The sequence below is a fragment of the Mytilus trossulus genome, chromosome 4, assembly GCF_036588685.1.
Source record: "Mytilus trossulus isolate FHL-02 chromosome 4, PNRI_Mtr1.1.1.hap1, whole genome shotgun sequence".
Classification (NCBI taxonomy): Eukaryota; Metazoa; Mollusca; class Bivalvia; order Mytilida; family Mytilidae; genus Mytilus; species Mytilus trossulus.
The window spans coordinates 18,553,549-18,575,344 of record NC_086376.1 but is presented as its reverse complement, the minus strand read 5'-3'; the positions used below and the strand labels follow the sequence as shown (position 1 = coordinate 18,575,344).

Genomic DNA, 21,796 nt, shown 5'->3' with positions numbered 1-21,796 from the left:
AATCAAACGCTGAAACACAGCAAATGAATGGAAAACAACTGTTATTGTCATGACTTGGTACAGGAATTTCGCAACGAAAAAAATGGTGGATTAAAACTGGTGTTAACATTATAGCCAGCTAAACCTCTAGTTTGTATAAAAGTTACATATAGGTTCATTATATAACCATAATTAGTGAACAAAACAAACAGGCATAATATGTTAAACGTCAAAAATAGGGGTTAAGCAATCAACGTCACTATAATAATAAAAACTTATGTCAAAAAAGAAAAAAAGAAACAATTTATATATATAAACATCTTCATTACCTAGAATCTATACTTTGAGATTTTCGATTCAATTCAATATTTTATTTAAATCTCATCTTTCAATAATATATAATACAATATTAAATTAAATGTAAAAAATATTATATATAAATATAGAAAGAGAGCCATTCTGTACAAAATCCCAAGAGACTATAACATTAAAAAAATTATAAAGAATTCATCTATTATAAGACATATTGACATTTACATTATTTACAGTATAAAACATTTCTACGTCTATTTGAAATAAGACTACAGGCTTTGGCACAGATACGAATCATATTATTATCTGTAAATAAAAACACTAATTTCTGTTTATCATTAAAAGACATATAATCACTATTAAAATGTGTAGCTTCTTCAAATTTTTTTTTCTAAAATCGTCATATAAAGAACACGATAAAATAACATGGGCTTCATCTTCTAAAATATTCATACAATTATCACAGACTCGATCTTTTTCAAACCTTCCCGTTTCTATTCTTAGTGGTGCTACACCACATCGAAATTTGACAAAAAAAACTCCTTTGCGAAAATTGGCATTGGAATTTTACAATAAGTTTCCGTTTCAAAACTGTTCTTAGGTAGATGATATGTACGAAGTTTGTTACCGCCTTTACCAGATAAAGCTTTCTCTGATTATAAATTCCCTTGCCACTGTTCGAAATATCTACAAACATTTTAGACGTAAAAGTATTGACACACTCTGTAATGATACCCAAATGTTCTGCTTTATACTAAGAAAATGTTTTCCTTACATAAAAAATCCATTTTTTTATTACTCTTATGTCTGCCCATATGAATTTTTTTCTGTTTAAACGATTAGAACTCATATTGTTCAAATGGCACCATTGTCGAATTAAGCATTTTCATTGTTTTTGAAAGATAGATATCCACCTCTGCAACTGCAGCATTTGGAGTATATTTACCCACTCCAGGAAAAAATCTGCAAGCTATATTATGAATGACATTTAAAAAAGAAAAGTTTTTGCAACCCACAAATACCAGCAGCATATTCAACAATAGGAAGCACCAAACTCTCATATAATTTTGAAAAAACATTATGAGTAACACCACCTAAGATTTTGCACTTGGCTATAAAAAGGCCAAGTGCTCTACTTGCAGTTACATTATAATCTAAAATTTTACCAAAAACTAAACCTAAATATGTATAAATAGTAAAATATTCAATTATGTCATTCCCACATTTTAATTCAACAAGTGACTTATTTACAGAAGGTGCTCTAAAATGCACAATATTAAACTTTTTGGAATTAATGGTCATACAACTACTGCACACCATATATCTAATGAATTTAACAGAATTTTGAGACGAGCAAGTGTTATTTGTGAAATTGATACGGAATTTTTATCTACATTGTCTTGGTATCCTTAGATGATTTTCTTTCTATGACATAACCCTGGTTCATCAACATTGTAATCAGACGCAGGTAGTCTGAACTTGAATCCTAGAAGAATATCATAAGCGCCATTACAAATTTTAAAAAAATCAACAAGTTTTATTTATTGGCGGGAATCAATGATTTTTTGCAAACTAAGAGACCCTTACACATTTTTTTCTTCAGATTTTATTTATTTGACTATAAATACATGTAAGTAAAAGCCAAAGTGCATAAATAGAAATCATTATAATGATTATTGTTCTAAAACAAACAATACAAGATAGGTGAAAGATGCCAGAGGGACATTCAATCGCTTTGTTCTAAAATAAACTGACAATGCCATGGCGCCATGGCTAAAAACGAGAAAAAAGTACAAACATACAAACAATAGTATACAAAACGCAACATAGAAAACTAAAGACTGGGCAACACGAACCCCTCCCGTCGGAAATGTTTATTTAATGGTCGTCATCAATAAAATATTTGGTTTCTTACAATTTGACATTGGATAATGAGAATGTATTAATTTAAATTTTGTCCTCTGTTTGATTGCAATTATACGAGAAGCGTGTACGTTTTAATGAAAAAATAAAAAGATGGTTATTTTACAATAAAAAGGAAGTGTCATGAATATAATTATAAATCATGTACATATTTTTTGAGGGAATATTTAGAACGATAAATAATGTAGACAATTATGTAATATATATCAACCTTGTTTTGAAATGTTGTGGTTTATAGTTTGTTGAACTTTATAAGCTAGACATTATAAATTGCGTTGTTTATCGGTTGTTGAACTCTATAAGCTGCATTTTACTTATAGACTTTTGGATATTTCGCTGTTCATTGTTAGATTGTTAAACTCTATTAGCAGTATGCAAGTTGAAGATGTGGACCTATTTACGATTAAAAAAAATTACAGTCAATGTAACTGGATCTGGTGTTGTAATAGTGTAATAATATCAACTTGGAACAAAATAATAATGTTCATGATTTCAACACTCAGACTGTTCTTTACTTACACAAAAACTATCTGTATATGTTATATATGAGCTAGTGTTCTTTTTTGGGTGTTTCATAAGCATGGCTATGGAGCTAAATCTGTTTGTCAAATATACTAATACCTAACATTGTGAAGCATCAGAATTAACATAAATTTAAGGTCAATTTAAAAACATTTAATACAATTAGCTTAATTTCTATAAAACGAACATTAATGAAAAAAAATAATGTAGACAATTATGTAATATATATCAACCTTGTTTTGAAATGTTGTGGTTTATAGTTTGTTGAACTTTATAAGCTAGACATTATAAATTGCGTTGTTTATCGGTTGTTGAACTCTATAAGCTGCATGTTACTTATAGACTTTTGGATATTTCGCTGTTCATTGTTAGATTGTTGAACTCTATTAGCAGTATGCAAGTTGAAGATGTGGACCTATTTACGATTTAAAAAAATTACAGTCAATGTAACTGGATCTGGTGTTGTAATAGTATAATAATATCAACTTGGAACAAAATAATAATGTTCATGATTTCAACACTCAGACTGTTCTTTACCTACACAAAAACTATCTGTATATGTTATATATGAGCTAGTGTACTTTTTTGGGTGTTTCATTAGCATGGCTATGGAGCTAAATCTGTTTGTCAAATATACTAATACCTAACATTGTGAAGCATCAGAATTAACATAAATTTAAGGTCAATTTAAAAACATTTAATACAATTAGCTTAATTTCTTTAAAACGAACATTAACACACAAGCACTGTTTACTGTACAAATGAAACTATCATGGACTGATCGTCCATCAACGACAAATTGTTGTAAAAAAACATTAGAAACGGAGTACATCTCTGCAAATAAATAAAACTCGTCATAGATGAGTGGATTAATACTGCGAGATTATCCCCCACCTGGAAGCATAGAATTCTCAAAAAATATCTGAAATATAAAGATGATTTCAAATAGGCTTGTATTATGAACAGTTAGTCCAATCTTGTAACCAAAAGTGCATAGTGTTTGGAATATGAAAAAACAAATATTTGCTATTTCATCCCATAACTAAGAAAACAAAGTTTTTATAAAGAAAAATATTCACGCAAAAAAATTAGAATGGTCTAAATGGGATGTTCTTAACGAAATTCGACATTCTTAAAAGATAAGATTTTTACCTTTGTTAATATTTAAACATTTATAATAATGCGTTTATAAAATGTTTTATATTTTACTGTCTAAATATTAGCCCAATATGCATATGAAGAAGTCCTGGAGGCTTTGTCATTTTTAATAGTAAAGTCACATTAAATTTCTTCATTTGCACATGGTAATGTGGTATCATTTAGCGATATTCCGCATTTTGATACATCACATTAGTGGAATGTACTGTTGGTATATGATTCATTTTTAGACAGACGAAATCCTATCCCAGAAGACTAAACACCTGCTATTGTATTACACGTGAATACCCATACAGGTTATGAAATAGAAGTGATTTGTTGAAGATTATCAATTACTATCTAAATATGAAGTGAAAATGCAACGTCAATAGAATTTGATTACGCAACGACATTTTCGAGACAGACAGACGACCGCAACGTCAAATGCTAATCAAATAGCTGAATGCCATTTTGCACAGCTTTATGCCATAAATGTTTCCCATTAACTGAACTCCCAAAGAATTGAAAAAACATTTTAATCCTTAAAGTTTCAACCGCATAATTACCAAAACCCATTTTTATGAGTATTACAACGGTAACATCAGAAAGTGAAAAACCGAATCCAAAACGTGCCGAACAGAATTGGCTGACCTTTCTGATAATCATTTTGGCTTTTGTTACAGGCAGTCATTGCTTCTGACGGTTACACGTTCATTGGTAAGGGGAAACCAGGGTTTTATTGTATAGCACAATATTTAAACGTTGAAAAGGACGTAATCAATTCAACTTTCGACCTTGATTTTTTAAACATTGAAGTAAAGAAAGAACTTTCTGTTCATCAATTTATTTACAAAAAAATTAATATTCGAAAAGGGGAATTACAAAGAATAATCTAGTGTTTGTTTCTAAAGTCGGTCAGTATATATCCGCTGAGATAATATTACATAAGAATTTTTTAAGTTTTTAGTGCGATTTTAAGACTACTCTTAATTTTATGCAAAAAAAACCAAGAGGAAATAAATTGAAAAGTTGTATGTATGTAAATAAACTCATCATAGATACCAGAAACAAATTTTGTATTCACGCCAGACGCGCGTTTTGTCTACAAAAGACTCATCGGTGACGCTCGAATCTAAAAAAGCTTTAAAGGCCGAATAAAGTACAAAGTTGAAGAGCATTGAGGACCAAAATTTCTAAATGTTTTGCCAAATACAGCTAAGGTAATCTATTCCTTGGGTAGACAAGCCTTAGTATTTCAAAAATTCAAAAGTTTTGTAATCATTTAAATCAATATAACCATATCAATGATAACTCATGATAGCACAGAAGTGCTGACTACTGGGTTGGTGATTTCGTCGAAGAATTATAACTCCACCAGCAGTGGCATCGACCCAGTGGTTGTAAATAAACTCATCATAGATACCAGAATCAAATTTTGTATTTACGCCAGACGCGTGTTTCTTCTACAAAAGTCTCATCAGTGATGCTGAAATCCCACAAATTTTAAACGGCCAAATAAAGTACGGAATTGAAGAACATTGAGAGCCAAATACAGCTAAGGTAATCTTCGATCTCTTTCAACATAAAAATGGTAGCATACGCTTTAAAGTTATGACTTTGGGATATCTTAAGGCATATTTTATTAATAGTCAACAAAAAAGGGTAAACATGCTAAACAGAGAACAAAAAGTGATCAGTATGCTGGAGTTTCTTATCGACAACATATTTGTTGAATTTGGAGGTAGACTTTTTTTTTAAATTGTCGGCATTCGTATAGGAACGAACTGTGCGCCTCTCCTTGCCGACCTTATTAATCGGAGTTCCTTCAGACACTTGTCCAAAACAATATGATCAGAGAAGCAAGTTATTTAATTTCACTCTCCATTCAAACTTTTCTGATTGGGTTCTATTAATATATCCTCAAGAACTAGACATTAAAGAAACAACAGACACGGTATCTTCCGCCCCATTTTTAAACTTATATCTCGAATTTGACATAAACAGTCATCTCAGTCCCAGAATCTATGACAAACGAGAAGATTTTAATTGTGAAATTAAAAATTTCCCCCACCTTAATAGCAATATACTAAATTTACCTGCATATGGTATATACATTTCCAAACTTATTCGATATTCAACGGGTTGGGGATAAACGCGCTTAGTGGAGAACTATTCCCCAAATGAGTAACAATCCCTCATTTGAGTAGTCATTGCATAGTGATAAAAAACTAAATTTTTGAAAAATGGGTCTTTAAGGTAAAATGTCACAAATTTATAGAAAACGGACCCTCTCACGAAGAACTATATTTTTATTGTGGGTCTTAAAAAAATTAGAAGCCTTAAAAATAGTTAAATTTTCTGATTTTTCATAGGCTTGTATATTCTGAGTATATCAAGAAAAGGATAATCAACTTTTGGAAACGTTGCTGCATTTTTCATGAATATGTGCCATTTTAAGAAAAAAGAGTCATTTAAGATCATTTTGTTTTTAGCACTACCAAATTATTACTCAAATGAGGGATTGTTACTCATTTGGGGAACAGTTCCCCATTTGGTGGGTTGTTCCTAACCTGTTCAAGAGCTTGCACCTCCTATTCAGACTTTGTAAATCGTCATCAGTGTCTGAGTAGAAAGTTGATGAACCAGGAAATGTCAAAGAACGTCTCGTCCTTTTCTAAAAAAAGTTCATCAGAAGGTACCAAGACCTTGTTGTTAAATATTCCATATCAACCTCACAATTAATACATGATGGTCTTGAGAGAAGATGTGGTATGATTGGTAATAAGACAACTCCCCACGAGAGACCAAAATGACATAGAAATTACCAACTGTAGGTCACCGTACTGCCTTCATCAATGAGCAAAGTCCATACCTCATAGTCAGCTATAGAAGGCCTCGAAATGACTATGTAAAACATATCAAACGAGAAACCTAACGGCCTTATTTATATGAAAAAAATTAACGAAAAACAAATATGTAACACATAAACACATTAACAAACGACAACCACTGAATTACAGGCATCGGCCTTAGCATTTCAAAAATTCAAAAGTTTTGAAAACAATTAATTCATAAATATAAACATATCAATGATAATTCATGTCAGTATGGAAGCGCTGACTACTGGGCTGGTGATACCGTCGGGGAATTTAAACTCCACCAGCAGTGACATCGACCCAGTGGATGTAAATAAACTCATCATAGATACCAGGATCAAATGTGTATCTACGCCAGACGCGCGTTTCGTCTCATAAGACTCATCAGTGACGCTCGAATCCAAAAAAAATAAAAAGGCCAACGAAAGTACGAAGTCGAAGTGCACTGAGGACTAATACACTTTGCACATAACACTAGGGACTAAATTTGTAGACAAAGATATAACTGTGATTAATGCGATTGTTTGGTTTCCAAACTGCGAAGTTTCCATTTTTATGTAGCAACATTAGATACTATATTTCATTGTTTGCGTTTTCTATCAGGATTTCCTTGATAGTGGTTGATGCTATAAGTATCCATTTGAAGCAAGGTTAAGGTCATCCTTTGAAGATTTTTATGGACGCCATCACGACCTTGCGGCGTCTTGGTGTTCGAAATCCCTAAAGATATGTTCCGTTTGTTTAAACACCAATTTTTATCGTCCTCGATTTTCAGATAACAGTAACGTTTCTGTATTCGGCAAAACTTTTTGGAATTTTGGTCCTCTATGCTCTTGTTCTTGATCATCGTCCTCATACATAAATAGTCCCGCTGGTCGTTCAATAACTTGAGACCTCTGCACCGTCAACAGTGTACAACTGTCGGTCTGCTTTTTTTTGCAACAGCAGTGTCAGTTTGTTTCCGACTTATAACTGTGAGTATTATGTTGGTTTCTCTCCCCTATAGTTAAAGGAGTTGTTAGAAGTCAAATGTCCGAAAAATGATTTCAACTAATCAACTGGAATAATAAGTTCAAGTTACTATATATACAGTTGAGAAGTTTGACAGAAAATAGGTAAAAGACAAGCCAAGTGAACCAAAACCGAACATTATATGTGAATGAATCAATGCTGTTTTTGTGGTTTATTCAGAAGCGCATTCCAAATCTACAATAAACAATGAGCTTATGGGTTCCTGATCCTTTAAAAAAAAACACGAGGTTTTGAATGGTATATCTTCTATTCACGACAAGTATACCGGTAGGTTGTTTCAATAAAAATATGTTATGTGGAAAAACAATGATTTAGAATGTTTAACAGCAAAACTGGGAACCCCACATACATTTACCCTACATCATTCATGAAAAGTGTGTCTTTCTCTTCTTTGATATTTATATCAAACAATGACAATGAAAATATTCCATCATTATATGGGATACTTAAACTTCGCTAAAATTGTTTTTTAAGGTGATATAAACTAGTAGCCAGGTCGTCAAGAACTTCGACTAAATATCGTTCTAAAATCCTTACGACCATTGTGATGATGACTTTCATAAATATTGTTTTGAGACATATTCTACCAGCGGTGGTAATATGATTGGTTTGTTTTACATTTCAAAAGATCTACTGCAAAATGATCAATCAGAATTATAACCTTTGATTCGTCAACTCTTCACAGAAGGATGTCTGATGCTTTATTGAAAGATTGACTACATCGTCTCTAAAACAGATTGTTTCTACAAAGATGTTTTTAAAAGGAAAAGTAGACTGAAAAGCCTTATTTGGTGTCTTAATTGAAAGTGTTACTTTTTGAAAAAAACCACAATGATGTCTAATTAAAACAAATATAAACATAAGGTGATATCATCAAAATGCTAACCTGTCTTTTTCAACAACATATGTGTTGGGTTTTGTAGATTTATTTCATTTCAAAAAGTACCAATGTCGCACAACTAATGGCAGACTTTTTGGTTATACATATGAAGCAAACCTCATACAAAGACAAACAGAAAACATGTTGCACAGGTCTTTTATTTCCATTTCATATATTGACGATGTTAGGTCATTTTCATTCAATAACCCACATCTTAATGAATTTAAAATTTTATATATCCTAATACACTTGAGATCAATGATACTTATGAAAGTAAAATATCTGCTTTATACCTAATTTTTTTCAAAAATATTGACACAGATAGACGCCTTAAAATAAGAAAGTATAGAATTGGTGATTCTACTTTCCAATTGTCAATTTCCAGGCATTTCTCAGCAATAAAAGAGGGACGAAAGATACCAGAGGGATAGTCAAACTTATAAATCTAAAATAAACTGACAACGCCATGGCTAAAAATGAAAAGGAAAAAAAGTCAAACAATAGTTCACATGACACAACATAGAAAACTATAGAATAAACAACACGAACCCCACCAAAAACTAGGGGTGATCGCAGGTGCTCTCGAAGGGTAAGAAAATCCTGCTCCACATGTGGCACCCGTCGTGTTGCTTATGTGATGACAAATCCGGTAAATAGTCTTATTCGGTAGGTTACATTCATTAAAGGGAAGGGGAGTGTAGTTACGATGTAAGGAACATATTCGATATCATTTGTGGAACGGTTATTTCATAACGGTCAACCAACTCGTGATGGCATCCGTAAAAGTTCCGAAAGGATGATTTCAACTTCACCATTTGGAACTCTTGATTTAACAGCTTCCTTGTGAGCAGCAATCCTCTTTCAAGAAAATCATGATAGGAAATGCAATATATACACCGTATACAGGTGCTGCTGAAATGTTGCTACTTAGAAATGGAAAGTTCATAATTGAAAAGCTGAAATCATCGCTTTTGTCGTAAAGTTTTGTTTTCAACCAACCCTCATTGTCAATTTCTAGATGTAAGTCAAGATATGAGGTCGACTTTACTGTATCTGGTGTGTCCTTTTTCTCGAGTTCGATGGGATAGATACGATCAACACGTTCACTAAATTTTGAATTATATATGAATTTCATTATTAGTTTTTGCTCATTTGTTTTTTTGTTTTTTAATAATTCATTAGGTTATGAACCGTTGTTGAAGTGTTAATTGATGTCTATTAAACATTTTAAACTACCTGAGGGAGATATGACGATTTGTAAAGCCACGAAAAATCAAATTTCCCTAGGGTATTTCCCTAGGCTGAGGAAATTTAATATTTATTCCACTGCCTTTACTTTTGATACTTCCCCAAAACAACAAATTGATTTACACATCATTTTCTGATCTACTTGCTCTTACAGCTTTTCGCGACATGGACATTGATAAACATTACCGATTAAAAGTAATGATTTATTCGAATACAAGCTTTTCTGTTTGTTTTTACGAATGAAATACTGTAGTTTTAACCTGTTGTTGACTATACTATAGATACTTAAAAAGTGTTTAAAATGTTATGCAAATAACTGCGCGTAACAATACACGAGGTTTAAAAGAAAATATGAAGCTGTCAAATTCTTGTTTACTAATTTTATTCAAATTCAATGATTTGACTTATAACAAACTAAAACGTATACTACATGTAGTATCCAAATTATTAAATGTCTAAAACAAACAATTTACAATGCATGAACTCCAAAGTATGCATCGGCATTTTGTGTCCATTTGAGTCTAGATGTCATCTAATTTACCATCGATGCGACCTCCGAAGACTGCCGACATTCATATAACCCGATATAAACATAAACATAGCTATAGATGGATTGCGAAATCATGCAATTGAACTTCTCTAGGTCTTTGCTAATGATATTTTGTAGATCGAATCAGTTACTCAAATCTTTTATCAGTGTTTCCCTTCCAATGTTGACATTTAATCCATTTAGACATGAGCACGTCTATTTTATGCGTAACACATCTTTAGCTAATGTGTTCAATTAAAGTTCACATGAGTACTGATTTAAACAGGTTGAATAATTCATCTGCAAGTGGACAGTTTATCATAAACGTTGCTTAGCTTAATATATTGACAAAATTGAACCATAATGACTGCTTAAAGCGATTTATTATATCACTTTCATTAGTGTTTGAACAAAAATATTTAGTTACTAAAGCCACTTTAAACCTACAAGTTCTGACAACATCATCAATGTTAAATAAAAGTAGGATAATAATATTTCCCTGGATTATCAGTGGCACGTAAATAGATAATCAAAAATGTGTGTATCTATAAAAGAATTTAGCACAGGTTTCAAGTAATTTGTGGTAACAAAATCCCTGATTTAATGATTTACCAGTAAGGCATGATAGATTGGATTGATTGAAGTCCAAAACGTTGCTGCAGATAGGGGCATAGCGAACACGTTCTGAGACATAAACACTGTAAGGTGAGTTCAAAGCAACATTATCGTCCAAAAAGGAAAAAAATAGCATTATGGAACGAACATAAATTGTTGTTTCCCATGTGACAGCAAAATATATAAATCTAAGAAAGGTCAGTTAGTGCAGCTTACATGAGATTCATTTAAAGTAGTTTACAATAAATCTCTGCAGTATAACTACAGACTTTTTTTATATAAATCTTACTAAAATATTGTCATTGCAATGATATGTTTTCTTGATTGTATCGATCAAATGAAATCTAGACGGAACTGTTCTTAAATAAACAGTGTTTCATAAAAATACAGGAACAGTTCTAACATGAAGGGGATAATTGGTTCCCATGGTATTATCCACAAGATGTGTTGCCGAAACGTACATAGATGTTGGCAAAGTGACCATTTACATCCTAGATAATATCACGACACTTCGAGTACATTTATCTAGTATTTATACCTTTTTCATCACGGAATAAAGCTTTACGAGTTGCAATCAGGTGCAATCATTTTTTTCAAAGGAGTATTTCATTGAATACAAAAACCTTAATTTGTTAGATAAGATACTAGTTGTGTGGAAGTGTATTTTAGAGAGTTGAAAAGTCAAAACAGACAACCGACGTATACGTATTATATCTAAATTATTCAAAGAATTCTTTACACCCCAGAATTTACATAATTATTTGCTATGCTTTATTACAGATGGTTATAAAAGGTTCTTTGATATCAGTAAGAAATCTAGTTAAAACAAAGAAAAAGTAAATTGTAAGAAGTGCAGTTCTCTCGATGTTAGTTTGTAACTCAGATAATTCTCACTCTGTTGATTTATGACTTTTAAACAGCGGTACATGGGTATACTACTGTTAAGTGTCTTAATGAATCACAAAGCTGTGTCTCTCATTTACTTGAAAACCATATTTTAATACAAGAGAATCGAGAAAGATACCATAAGGACATTCACATTCATAAGTGCAATTATGAAACACATATGACTGTATCGCTTCCTCTTTATCAGTTGGTTTTGTGATGTTTTATCAGTTGGTTTTGTGATGTATACATGTACAATTAATGTACGTACTAAGTGGGGTATTTAGAACAAACAAAAAATGGTGTGATGCCCCGTACAAGTTATTACCGTTATTTAATTTTGTTCTTGTTTGTTAAAATATTTTAAACTCTTTTGTTTTTATTATTTTTGATGGTTTAAGTTCGGCTTTCCAAAATTGTCTCCTCGAGCTCATCTGATAAAGGTTTTCCAAACACATGTTCTGCATGTTACTTTAAAAAGAGTAACTAATAATTCCATTTATGGTGATTTCTTGAAATCTCGACCCTTAATTGATCTTAATTATATTTTTCTCGGAGTCTGCTACTAAAGTTGTGCGGTTAAGTATGCCATTTGAATGGCTTATTTTACCAAATTCAGAAAACAATAACTTTCATTATTTTTTTCTGGTTATTCATAATGTTTATCTGATCACTAACCATGGAAGTATTATATTGTCAATATAAATACTTCCATGTACTTACTAACATCTTTAATTATAATATTGTATATCCTAAATAAATTCGAATAATCGAAACTGGTTTTCTTATTTTGTTCTAATTAAAAACTTGGATTTCTAGAATTGATTCTGGTTCTGCGAATAACATACTTACGATTCGTTTATTTGAACAATAAAAAATATAATGGCAAATATTGACTTCGTTGATCTATACACACTTTTTATTCGGCCAAAGGGAGATAACAACTTTCTTTTTCTATGTACTTTGAAAGATCACAATAAAGTCAACAAACGACTATATTATGAAATCGGGCTCTGTAAAGCTTTATCAATTGTTACTGCTTGAAAGTTTATTCCGCTGTTAAACTGACATTAGAACTATGTGGCAGGTTAGATTGATAGATTGTCAGTTGCTTTGCGTCCAGTGGCAATTTGCAAACTTTTCATGCATGTGATGGTAGATAGGAGAATATTATAAGGTTAACAAATCATAACATAGTACTCATGGGTGCAGACAATTTAAATTATTCTGTGAAATATGATTTAACCTGAAGGTTTGCTGCTATATTGTCACACATTTTTCAATATAACATATTAAAGTTCTGATTTTGAATATAATAAGCATTCACACCAATAAAATTGAGAATGGAAATGGGGAATGTGTCTAAGAGACAACAACCCGACCATAGAAAAAAACAACAGCAGAAGGTCACCAACAGGTCTTCAATGTAGCGAGAAATTCCCGCACCCGGAGGCGTCCTTCAGCTAGCCACTAAACAAATACATACTAGTTCAGTGCTAATGAACGCCATACTAATTTCCAAATTGTACACAAGAAACTAAAATTAAAATGATACAAGACTAACAAAGGCCAGAGGCTCCTGACTTGGGACAGGCGCAAAAATGCGGCGGGGTTAAACATGTTTGTGAGATCTCAACCCTCCCCCTAAACCTCTAGTCAATGTAGAAAAGTAAACGCATAACAATATGTACATTAAAATTCAGTTTAAGAGAAGTCCGAGTCTGTTGTCAGAAGATATAACCAAAGAAAATAAACAAAATGACAATAATACATAAATAACAACAGACTACTAGCAGTTAACTGACATGCCAGCTCCAGACTTCAATTAAACTGACTGAAAGATTATGATTCCATCATATGAATATCAGGCACAATCCTTCCCGTTAGGGGTTTAGTATCATACCATCATATCATATATGAGAAGAAGATAACCCGTGTCATGCCAACAACTGGTTTTTGAATAAATGTGTTTAGTTCCGATGCAAAGACCTTATAAGTGAATCAATATTAACGCCAAACGTATAAGAAGTCTGCATGTTGAGCTATATCTACGAATGATGTCCTTATACCGATGATAAAATTTAGTAAATGTTTTGACTAGTTTGTGATATCGAAAACCCTGGTTTAACGCTGTAAAAAGATCTTTAAACATTTTTTGTCGGTACTAACATTAATTGTGTTATCAATTTATTAAAACATAAGTATAAATATTAGTATTTAGTACTAGTAAGTAACACTCACGGTTCTACATCCTGTCGTTGGCGCTATCTTGGCATTGCACAAGGTCATGTTTAAACGTTCCATTGGATCATGTACTGATTGGTGTTTTATCTAAAAAAAAAATGATTTTGTTTTGCTTCTTTATGGCTTTGAATTAGTTTTTAATAAACTGCGAGTGCTCTCAGATCGATTTTTTGTCTTTCTCCTCTTTTTGTTAGTTTTTCTAGGGCTCTGTAACGATATGATGAGTCTCTTTTCGACTGATTTGTTATAGTGTGCTATTATACCACTGAACCATATTAGAGAGAGGGTATGGCACCTGCAGTAATATTGAACACCGCCACACACATTACGTGTCCAAAGTCAGGAACTGTAATTCAAGGTAAGTCATTTGCTGTTGAAATTATTTTCGTTTTCGTATGTTTGTTTGTTGTTTTATTTTTGTTTTTATTTTTCACATTGAAGATTGCCAAATAAATTGATCACAAGAATTAACATTGATCTTAATTATTAATTTAATACAAAACAGAAAACAATAAACTTGCGGAGAGGATGGTATACCGCAAACATGAGGTGCAAACATTTAACACCATATCCGGATTTCGGCAATTAATGTCTCTTCAGTGATGTTAAGGATCGAAACGGTATTTGGAAGGCCATGATTTTTTTTATTTCAATTTAGGACGGACTCTTGAATTTTAAAGAGTCGAAATAGAGTAGCATTACGTGTGCCGTTAAAATAACAGCCTTTCATATAATAAACGCAAAACTACATACCACCAAGTAAGTCTTATGGTTTGCATGTTCAGTCAAAGCTAGCCAATTGCTAATATAAAAAAATAAATGGGGTCACAGATGATGCCCCGCTTGAGTATAAGGTTATAAATGGACATATTTTAAGAACTGTAAAAGTGACGCTACCCAAATTTGTACTTTATCTGTGTTTTGTGTTAAAGTTTCATAACATTTGGTTGAGGCAAACTAAAGTTTGAGAACGGAAACTAAAAATTCAGTATTTTTTTCATTTGTAAGGGGGCATAACTCTAGAACGGTAAAAGTAACCCCACCACTATTCAAACTTGATCTGTGTTTTATGGTAATTAGCATTGGGTATAATTTTCGTAATATTTGGTTGAGGCAAAATAAAGTTAGAGAACGGAAACGAAAAATTTAGCAACTTTTCCATTTGTAATGGGGTTTTCATAACTCTTGAATGATAAATAAGGCGCCACCAAATACTCTAGCTTGATTTTTTTTTTCGCGGTAATAAGCATTGTTCATTCATTTTTTTTTTATTTAAATAAGGCCGTTAGTTTCATCGTTTGAATTGTTTTACATTGTCTTATCGGGGCCTTTAATAGCTGACTATGCGGTATTGTTGAAGGCCGTACGGTGACCTGTAGTTGTTAATATGTCTTGTGTTATTTTGGTCTTTTGTGGATAGTTGTCTCATTGGCAATCATACCACATCTTCTTTTTTTATATATTGTGTATAAGTTCTATATAACTTTTGGTTTAGGCAACTAAAGTTTAAGAACGGAAACCAATTTTGGGACATACGTACGCACAGACGGACAGGGTAACACATAATGGAGGGCCCAAAATAAAAACTGCACCATACGACTTTTTGACAACCAACCTTAAATTCAAGTAAAATCATTTTTCTAGAACTGTACACTTTTTTAGCCGTATATTATGAAGTGAAATTAAACTCTTTCGGTATTCGACTTTTTCATATTCCGTCACATCTTCCTATATCTACATTGTACTTCAAGATTAATCAATTCAAAAATTGTGTTGTTTTATAGGCAGTTCTTCCTGTGAACAACTCTATTGCTTATTGGAGAAAGACAATTATTTATTGAAATCAATAAATTTATACGTAATTTGGATAATAAAATTTAGAATTTGCAATCTCTGCATTTCTATTGAAACAGAAAGATGGGTAAATAATCTCAGACAAATTCAAATCTGTAGTATGCGTAAAGAAAACATTGGAGACGAGTTTTATTGCCATGTAAATATCATCAGTTCATATACCTAGATAGTACATAAATAACCCAAATATCACGAAATTGTAAGTTTTTTTTCATTGTCGAAGTACATATACAGGAGTGTAAATTAACTCATCATAGATGAATTAATGCTAAAAAATACTAATTTCAATATGCAGTTCATTGAAAATACTTGATTCGTCATGCATGAGTATATTTATTGTATTATCGCATGTTACAGATTTGACACTTTTACAAAATAAAAAGTGGTATGAACGTCAACGAGACAACTAACCAGTCCACCCGTGTGTTTGATATTCCCGGCGGTTGTTGTATTCCACTGATCGTTGTGGAGTGCTGATGTCATAATGGAGTTGTACTTCGCGTATTACGTTTCCACATTTTCTGCAAAAGTCCAGTTCCACGTTTCCATTTCACGCATTTTCGTGCATTACTTTTCAGATATAAAAAGATACTACCTTTCCGCATTTTTAACTGTATTTCAACTATAAACCAGATGCTCCGCAGGGCGCAGCTTTATACGACCGCAGAGGTTTAATTCTGAACGGTTGGGGCAAGTATGGACACAACATTCAAGCTGGATTCAGCTCTAAATTTGGATTGTAATTAAACAGTTGACACAGCACAGGTTTCTGACGCAGAATGAATGTGGTCTAATGAACTGAAAATTTTTGTTTTGGCTTTGAGCAATTCACTATGCTGTTGATTATTAATCCTCTCAAAAAAATGTTTGAAGAAATTTTCTTTTTATTTATGAAATTTCAAATGAGAAAAATTGAACCCTCTCCCTCAATTTTTTTTCACATCCCCCTTTCCTTTATTCTAAAACCGATCTCAATTCAAATTTCCAATGGAGTTTGCAACAATAATTACTCATTTAAATACATCATAAAATATTGAAATGTAAAAAAAAGTGCTTGGTATCACTGAATGGTAAAGATTGTTTTAATCTTTCAGTTGGTAGTAAAAGTGAATATATATTGTATATTGTATAAAACAATGAATTAAGTTGATTCAACTACTATTCTGGACAAAGAAAGATAACTCCAACTGAAATTTCTTGCTATTGCACAATTTTGTGCAATTAGATATTTCCTGCTATTGCGCAATACTGTGCAATGGAAAATACTTGCTATTGCACAATACTGTGCAATTGAAGATTTTCTTGCTATTGCTATTGCACAATACTGTGCAATTGAAGATTTTCTTGCTATTGCACAATACTGTGCGTTGAAGATTTCTTGTTATTGCTGAGTACTGAGCAATTGAAAATGTCTTGCTATTGCACAATACTTAATATAATAATTTTGGATCCTGATTTGGACCAACTTGAAAACTGGGCCCATAATAAAAAATCTAAGTTTAATTTTGGACCCTTTGGACTTTAATGAAGACCAATTTGAAAACAGGACCAAAAATTAAGAATCTACATACACAGTTAGATTTGGCATATCAAAGAACCCCATTTTTTCAATTTTTGATGAAATCAAACAAAGTTTAATTTGAACCCTGATTTGGACCAACTTGAAAACTGGGCCAATAATCAAAAACCTAAGTACATTTTTAGATTCAGCATATCAAATAACCCCTAAGTTTAATTTTGGACCCTTTGGACCTTAATGTAGACCAATTTGAAAACGGGACCAAAAATTATGAATCTACATACACAGTTAGATTCGGCATATCAAAGAACCCCTATTATTCAATTTTTGATGAAATCAAACAAAGTTTAATTTTTTACCCTTTGGGCCCCTTATTCCTAAACTGTTGGGACCAAAACTCCAAAACACCAACCTTCCTTTTATGGTCATAAACCTTGTGTTAAAATTTCATAGATTTCTATTCACTTTAACTAAATTTAGAGTGCGAAAACTAAAAGTATTCGGACGACGACGCAGACGACGACGCCAACGTGATAGCAATATACGACGAAAAAAATTTCAATTTTTGCGGTCGCATAAAAATGGTAAAAATAATATATTAGACTTTATTTGTTGACTACATCCTAGAAAACTACGCTGCCGTTGATTCTAAGTTTCAAACGCAAATATGGATATCTTCTCCGTACAAAGAAGCCAAAAGAAGTACAAATGCGCAGAAATCGTTTCACTCATTTTAACTCCCAGTTCTATGCATGCCACCCAAGTAATAAAATTTATAGACTTTTGCAGAATATCCAATCAACAACTTACATCAAAATTCTGTCTTGATCAGCAATAACACAAGTTCTTAAAAATGACAGCGAATATACGAACAGTTTGTGAAGTATGGTAGAGAAGAGATTACGAGGTTAGACTTCATAAAGTCAGTTGCCTACAATTTTTCCGCTTTGACACTATTGTGCTACATGTACTGTATAATAGTTTACTGACGTTTACTGTTTTATCTGTATATATGAACTTTTAGTGCTGAACATTGACTTTTAATTGATATATGACCATGTCTGGTTATTATCATTTTAAGTTGATAGTTCCATTTTAATCATAGTAAGGCTAATCCTGCTCGAATTACTGCTGCCATCTCTCTATTGGTGAGCAGGGGGTAAAAATCAAAAATTGAAATGCGGAAACGTAAATAAACTTCAACAAAATCAATCTAAACAAAATGCGGAAAGAGTGCTATAATAAAGCGGAACTTTACGCATGAGTTTTAATGCGGAAACGTAGTGCCAAAATGCGGAAACGTAAAACGCCAGTATTTTGATGTAGTTCGTTGGGTTTAGTATTTAAACAGTTTAAATGCCTTCTCTATGTCTTTCGTCTGTATATGTTTCTCTTTCCATTAAACATGTTAAACCGGAAGAGGAAGTTTGCTTTGCAGGCAAATATTTATAAGCAATTGTCGAGGCGAGTTCACATTTGACATCTTGTACGACATTGAGATATCGTTACATAATTCAAGGAAAAAAATAAACAAAGGAAAATAACTTTTCATTTTTATTTTTTATAAACATGGTAATAAAAAATATATAACAACTTACTGTTTGACATTTCAATCAGATTTTCACTTAATTTGTCAGCAGTGAAACTTAATGAAAACATGTGTAAAGCACATACTTGGGAAGCAACCATTTGATTTTTATTGGGATTAAGGAAAGGGTGTTGGAAAAATCTTGGGTCTTACATAAAAGAAAAAAATGCAGGACACAGATCGACAGTACAAGAGATATTTTATATCAAGAAAGGAAACGAAAATAATCAATCAACGACGAGACCGTCAACTGAGCCTGGAGTCTGAAATCAAGGATCGTCACTTTTCACCTCTAAAAATCAACTGGTTTCTTTCTCAAGTACAAAAAAAAGTAAAATTTCATTCGCTAAACATATTGTAAATCAAATGCATGTACGTGTTAACATCAAAGAGCACCTCAAGGTCATGACTTTATAACCTTTAACCCTCAGAGTACAGAACAAATGTGTCAAGTTATTAGCACTAAAATCTTATTTCTAATGTACACTTCGACCAGTTCTTATAAATAAATGTACAGCTCCGTCAAACAGAAGACCAAGATGTACCTTTTTTTTGCATTTATTAGAATATTAATTTTGTGCTTTTTAAACAGGACCATTTCCTTCAAAATTTAAAAAGTTTTTGTAATATTGCAGAAATCTTTTGTTCAATAAACTTCAATTTTACCCTATCTAGATAATATCAACTGCACATATAAACAAATAAAAAATTCTGAACAAAAAGTCCTACCATACTTTGTTTAAATGGTAATTTAACCTCAACTCACTACATTATAAGGTATTCTAAATCAAGAGGCATTTTAGGAAGAACAGTTTTTGTATTTCTATATAAAAGAATAAAATTAATGCAATATAAAGTCATGAAGATAAAAAAAAACAAAAAAAAAACAATAGGACAAAGTTGACACCTATTACAAAACAAAAATAATTTTTATTGCGCATATTCCAGCTGTCCACAAATTATTTGATCACACTTTTTTAAACAAGTTTATATATAATTAAACGTAATACAATTCTGTGTCAACCAATCATAAGAACACATAACTGACTAAATTAAGTACTTCTAATGCCCTGACAACCTCCAGAGTTGTAATAAATATTGTAAGACATATTTACAGATGTGATTCCGACATGGGAGATTCTGTGTGGTGATAAGAACTGATATGAACTATTTGTCATAGATATAAGGTCACGTGTTATATATAAACGATAATGTAAAGCTGATATGAATGCTCAAAACTAATTAATACTGACGATGCCACGGAATTAAAAAAAAATCGTTTAAAATAAGAAAATCTCATTTTATAAAAAAAAAAATAGAACATTTTGAATTTTTCTTGACAAGAAAAATCTACAAAAATGAACGCAAATGTCAAAATCATGCAATATTTGACAGTTACCAAATCAAATGAAATCACAATAAACCTAAAAAAAAAAAACAAAAAAAAAACAACAATATTTTAAATATTCGTTTAAATTATTGCATTTCGAAAAAAAATATAATAATCTTCCTGTTTTTGGCATACATTGTAAATTAGAAAAAGAGTAAATATCAAATTCGTAAAAAAAATTTGAATGCATCCCTTTTGTCAAAAATGTCAAGTTTTAATTTATATTTTCAAGAAATTTCTTTGTTATAAGACATGTACAGCAATGAATGTATTAAGTATCTTAACTGATTCTTTGGTTCAATATGATGAAAATATGTACAAAAATAAAATGAAAATAGCACTATGAATACTACAAAGTAGAACGAAGGTTAGTCAATACTCAGTCTGGTCAATCATCTAAAATTATAATAGCTCCTCTTCCTGACGGATTCTCTGTTCCACCTGCAAGATAAAAAAAAATCATTTATTTATAGACAACTAAACCTCATACATCAATACACACATTGTTGATGTCAAGATTTCTAAAATTAAAAAAAAGTATTTTTATGACTTAGTTTGTGTTGTTCTTTTAAACTCAAAGTAACAAAGGTTATCGCACAGGATTTTAATTCTCAAAAATAATTCTCTTTTTTCGGGAATCTGAGTGTTGTAATTATGTTGTCCGATCTGAGTTTTTCGACCCGTTTGTAATTATTGATATAAAAAAAATAGCATCATGCTCATGCGATACATATAAAATGCGGAGATTAGCAGTACGCTAAAAAATAAATAAAAGTAAACCGAGTACAAAATTTAAAGATGACAGTTGTTATTCATTCGTTTGGTGTGTTTGAGCGGCGTTTGATTTTGTCATTGGATAACCGTAACATCACGTTTTTGAATTTTCCTTGTAGTTTTGTATTTTTGTTTTGCTTTCTTATTGACAATGTGTATACTCTTGTTATTGATCGGGTTACGGAGCATATCATGCAGCATTAAACTGTGCAACGTTATTCACTAAATTCGGTCCATGAATCTCAGACAAGATCTAATTTGACGAGTGAAGATGCGTCATAATCAAATATCTCTAAAAATCAATTAAATAAATTTGAAAAGAATATTACTAATTTTGGCTTGACAATAAAATTCAAATTATGAGTAAAGGAATACATATTGTTTTTCTGCGGAACAGAATACCTACGCAATTGCCTTAAATGTATATGATCCAATAGGACTAGTCTGATTTTTGTTAAATTATGAGTAATTGAATCGTGTTACTTTGAT

At 31.7% G+C, this 21,796-nt stretch overlaps 1 protein-coding gene across 3 annotated transcripts in view; it reads right to left on the bottom strand.

Moving 5' to 3' along the window:
* Window positions 1-19,096: 19,096 nt before the first annotated feature.
* Window positions 19,097-21,796, bottom strand: part of LOC134714815 (uncharacterized) — a 37,500-nt gene continuing 34,800 nt past the window's right edge. For all 3 annotated transcript variants that reach the window (XM_063576398.1, XM_063576397.1, XM_063576399.1), the window contains exon 4: window positions 19,097-20,974. In XM_063576398.1, the coding sequence (XP_063432468.1) occupies window positions 20,922-20,974 (53 nt within the window). In that variant the 3' untranslated portion in view covers window positions 19,097-20,921. The remainder of the gene's footprint in view (window positions 20,975-21,796) is intronic.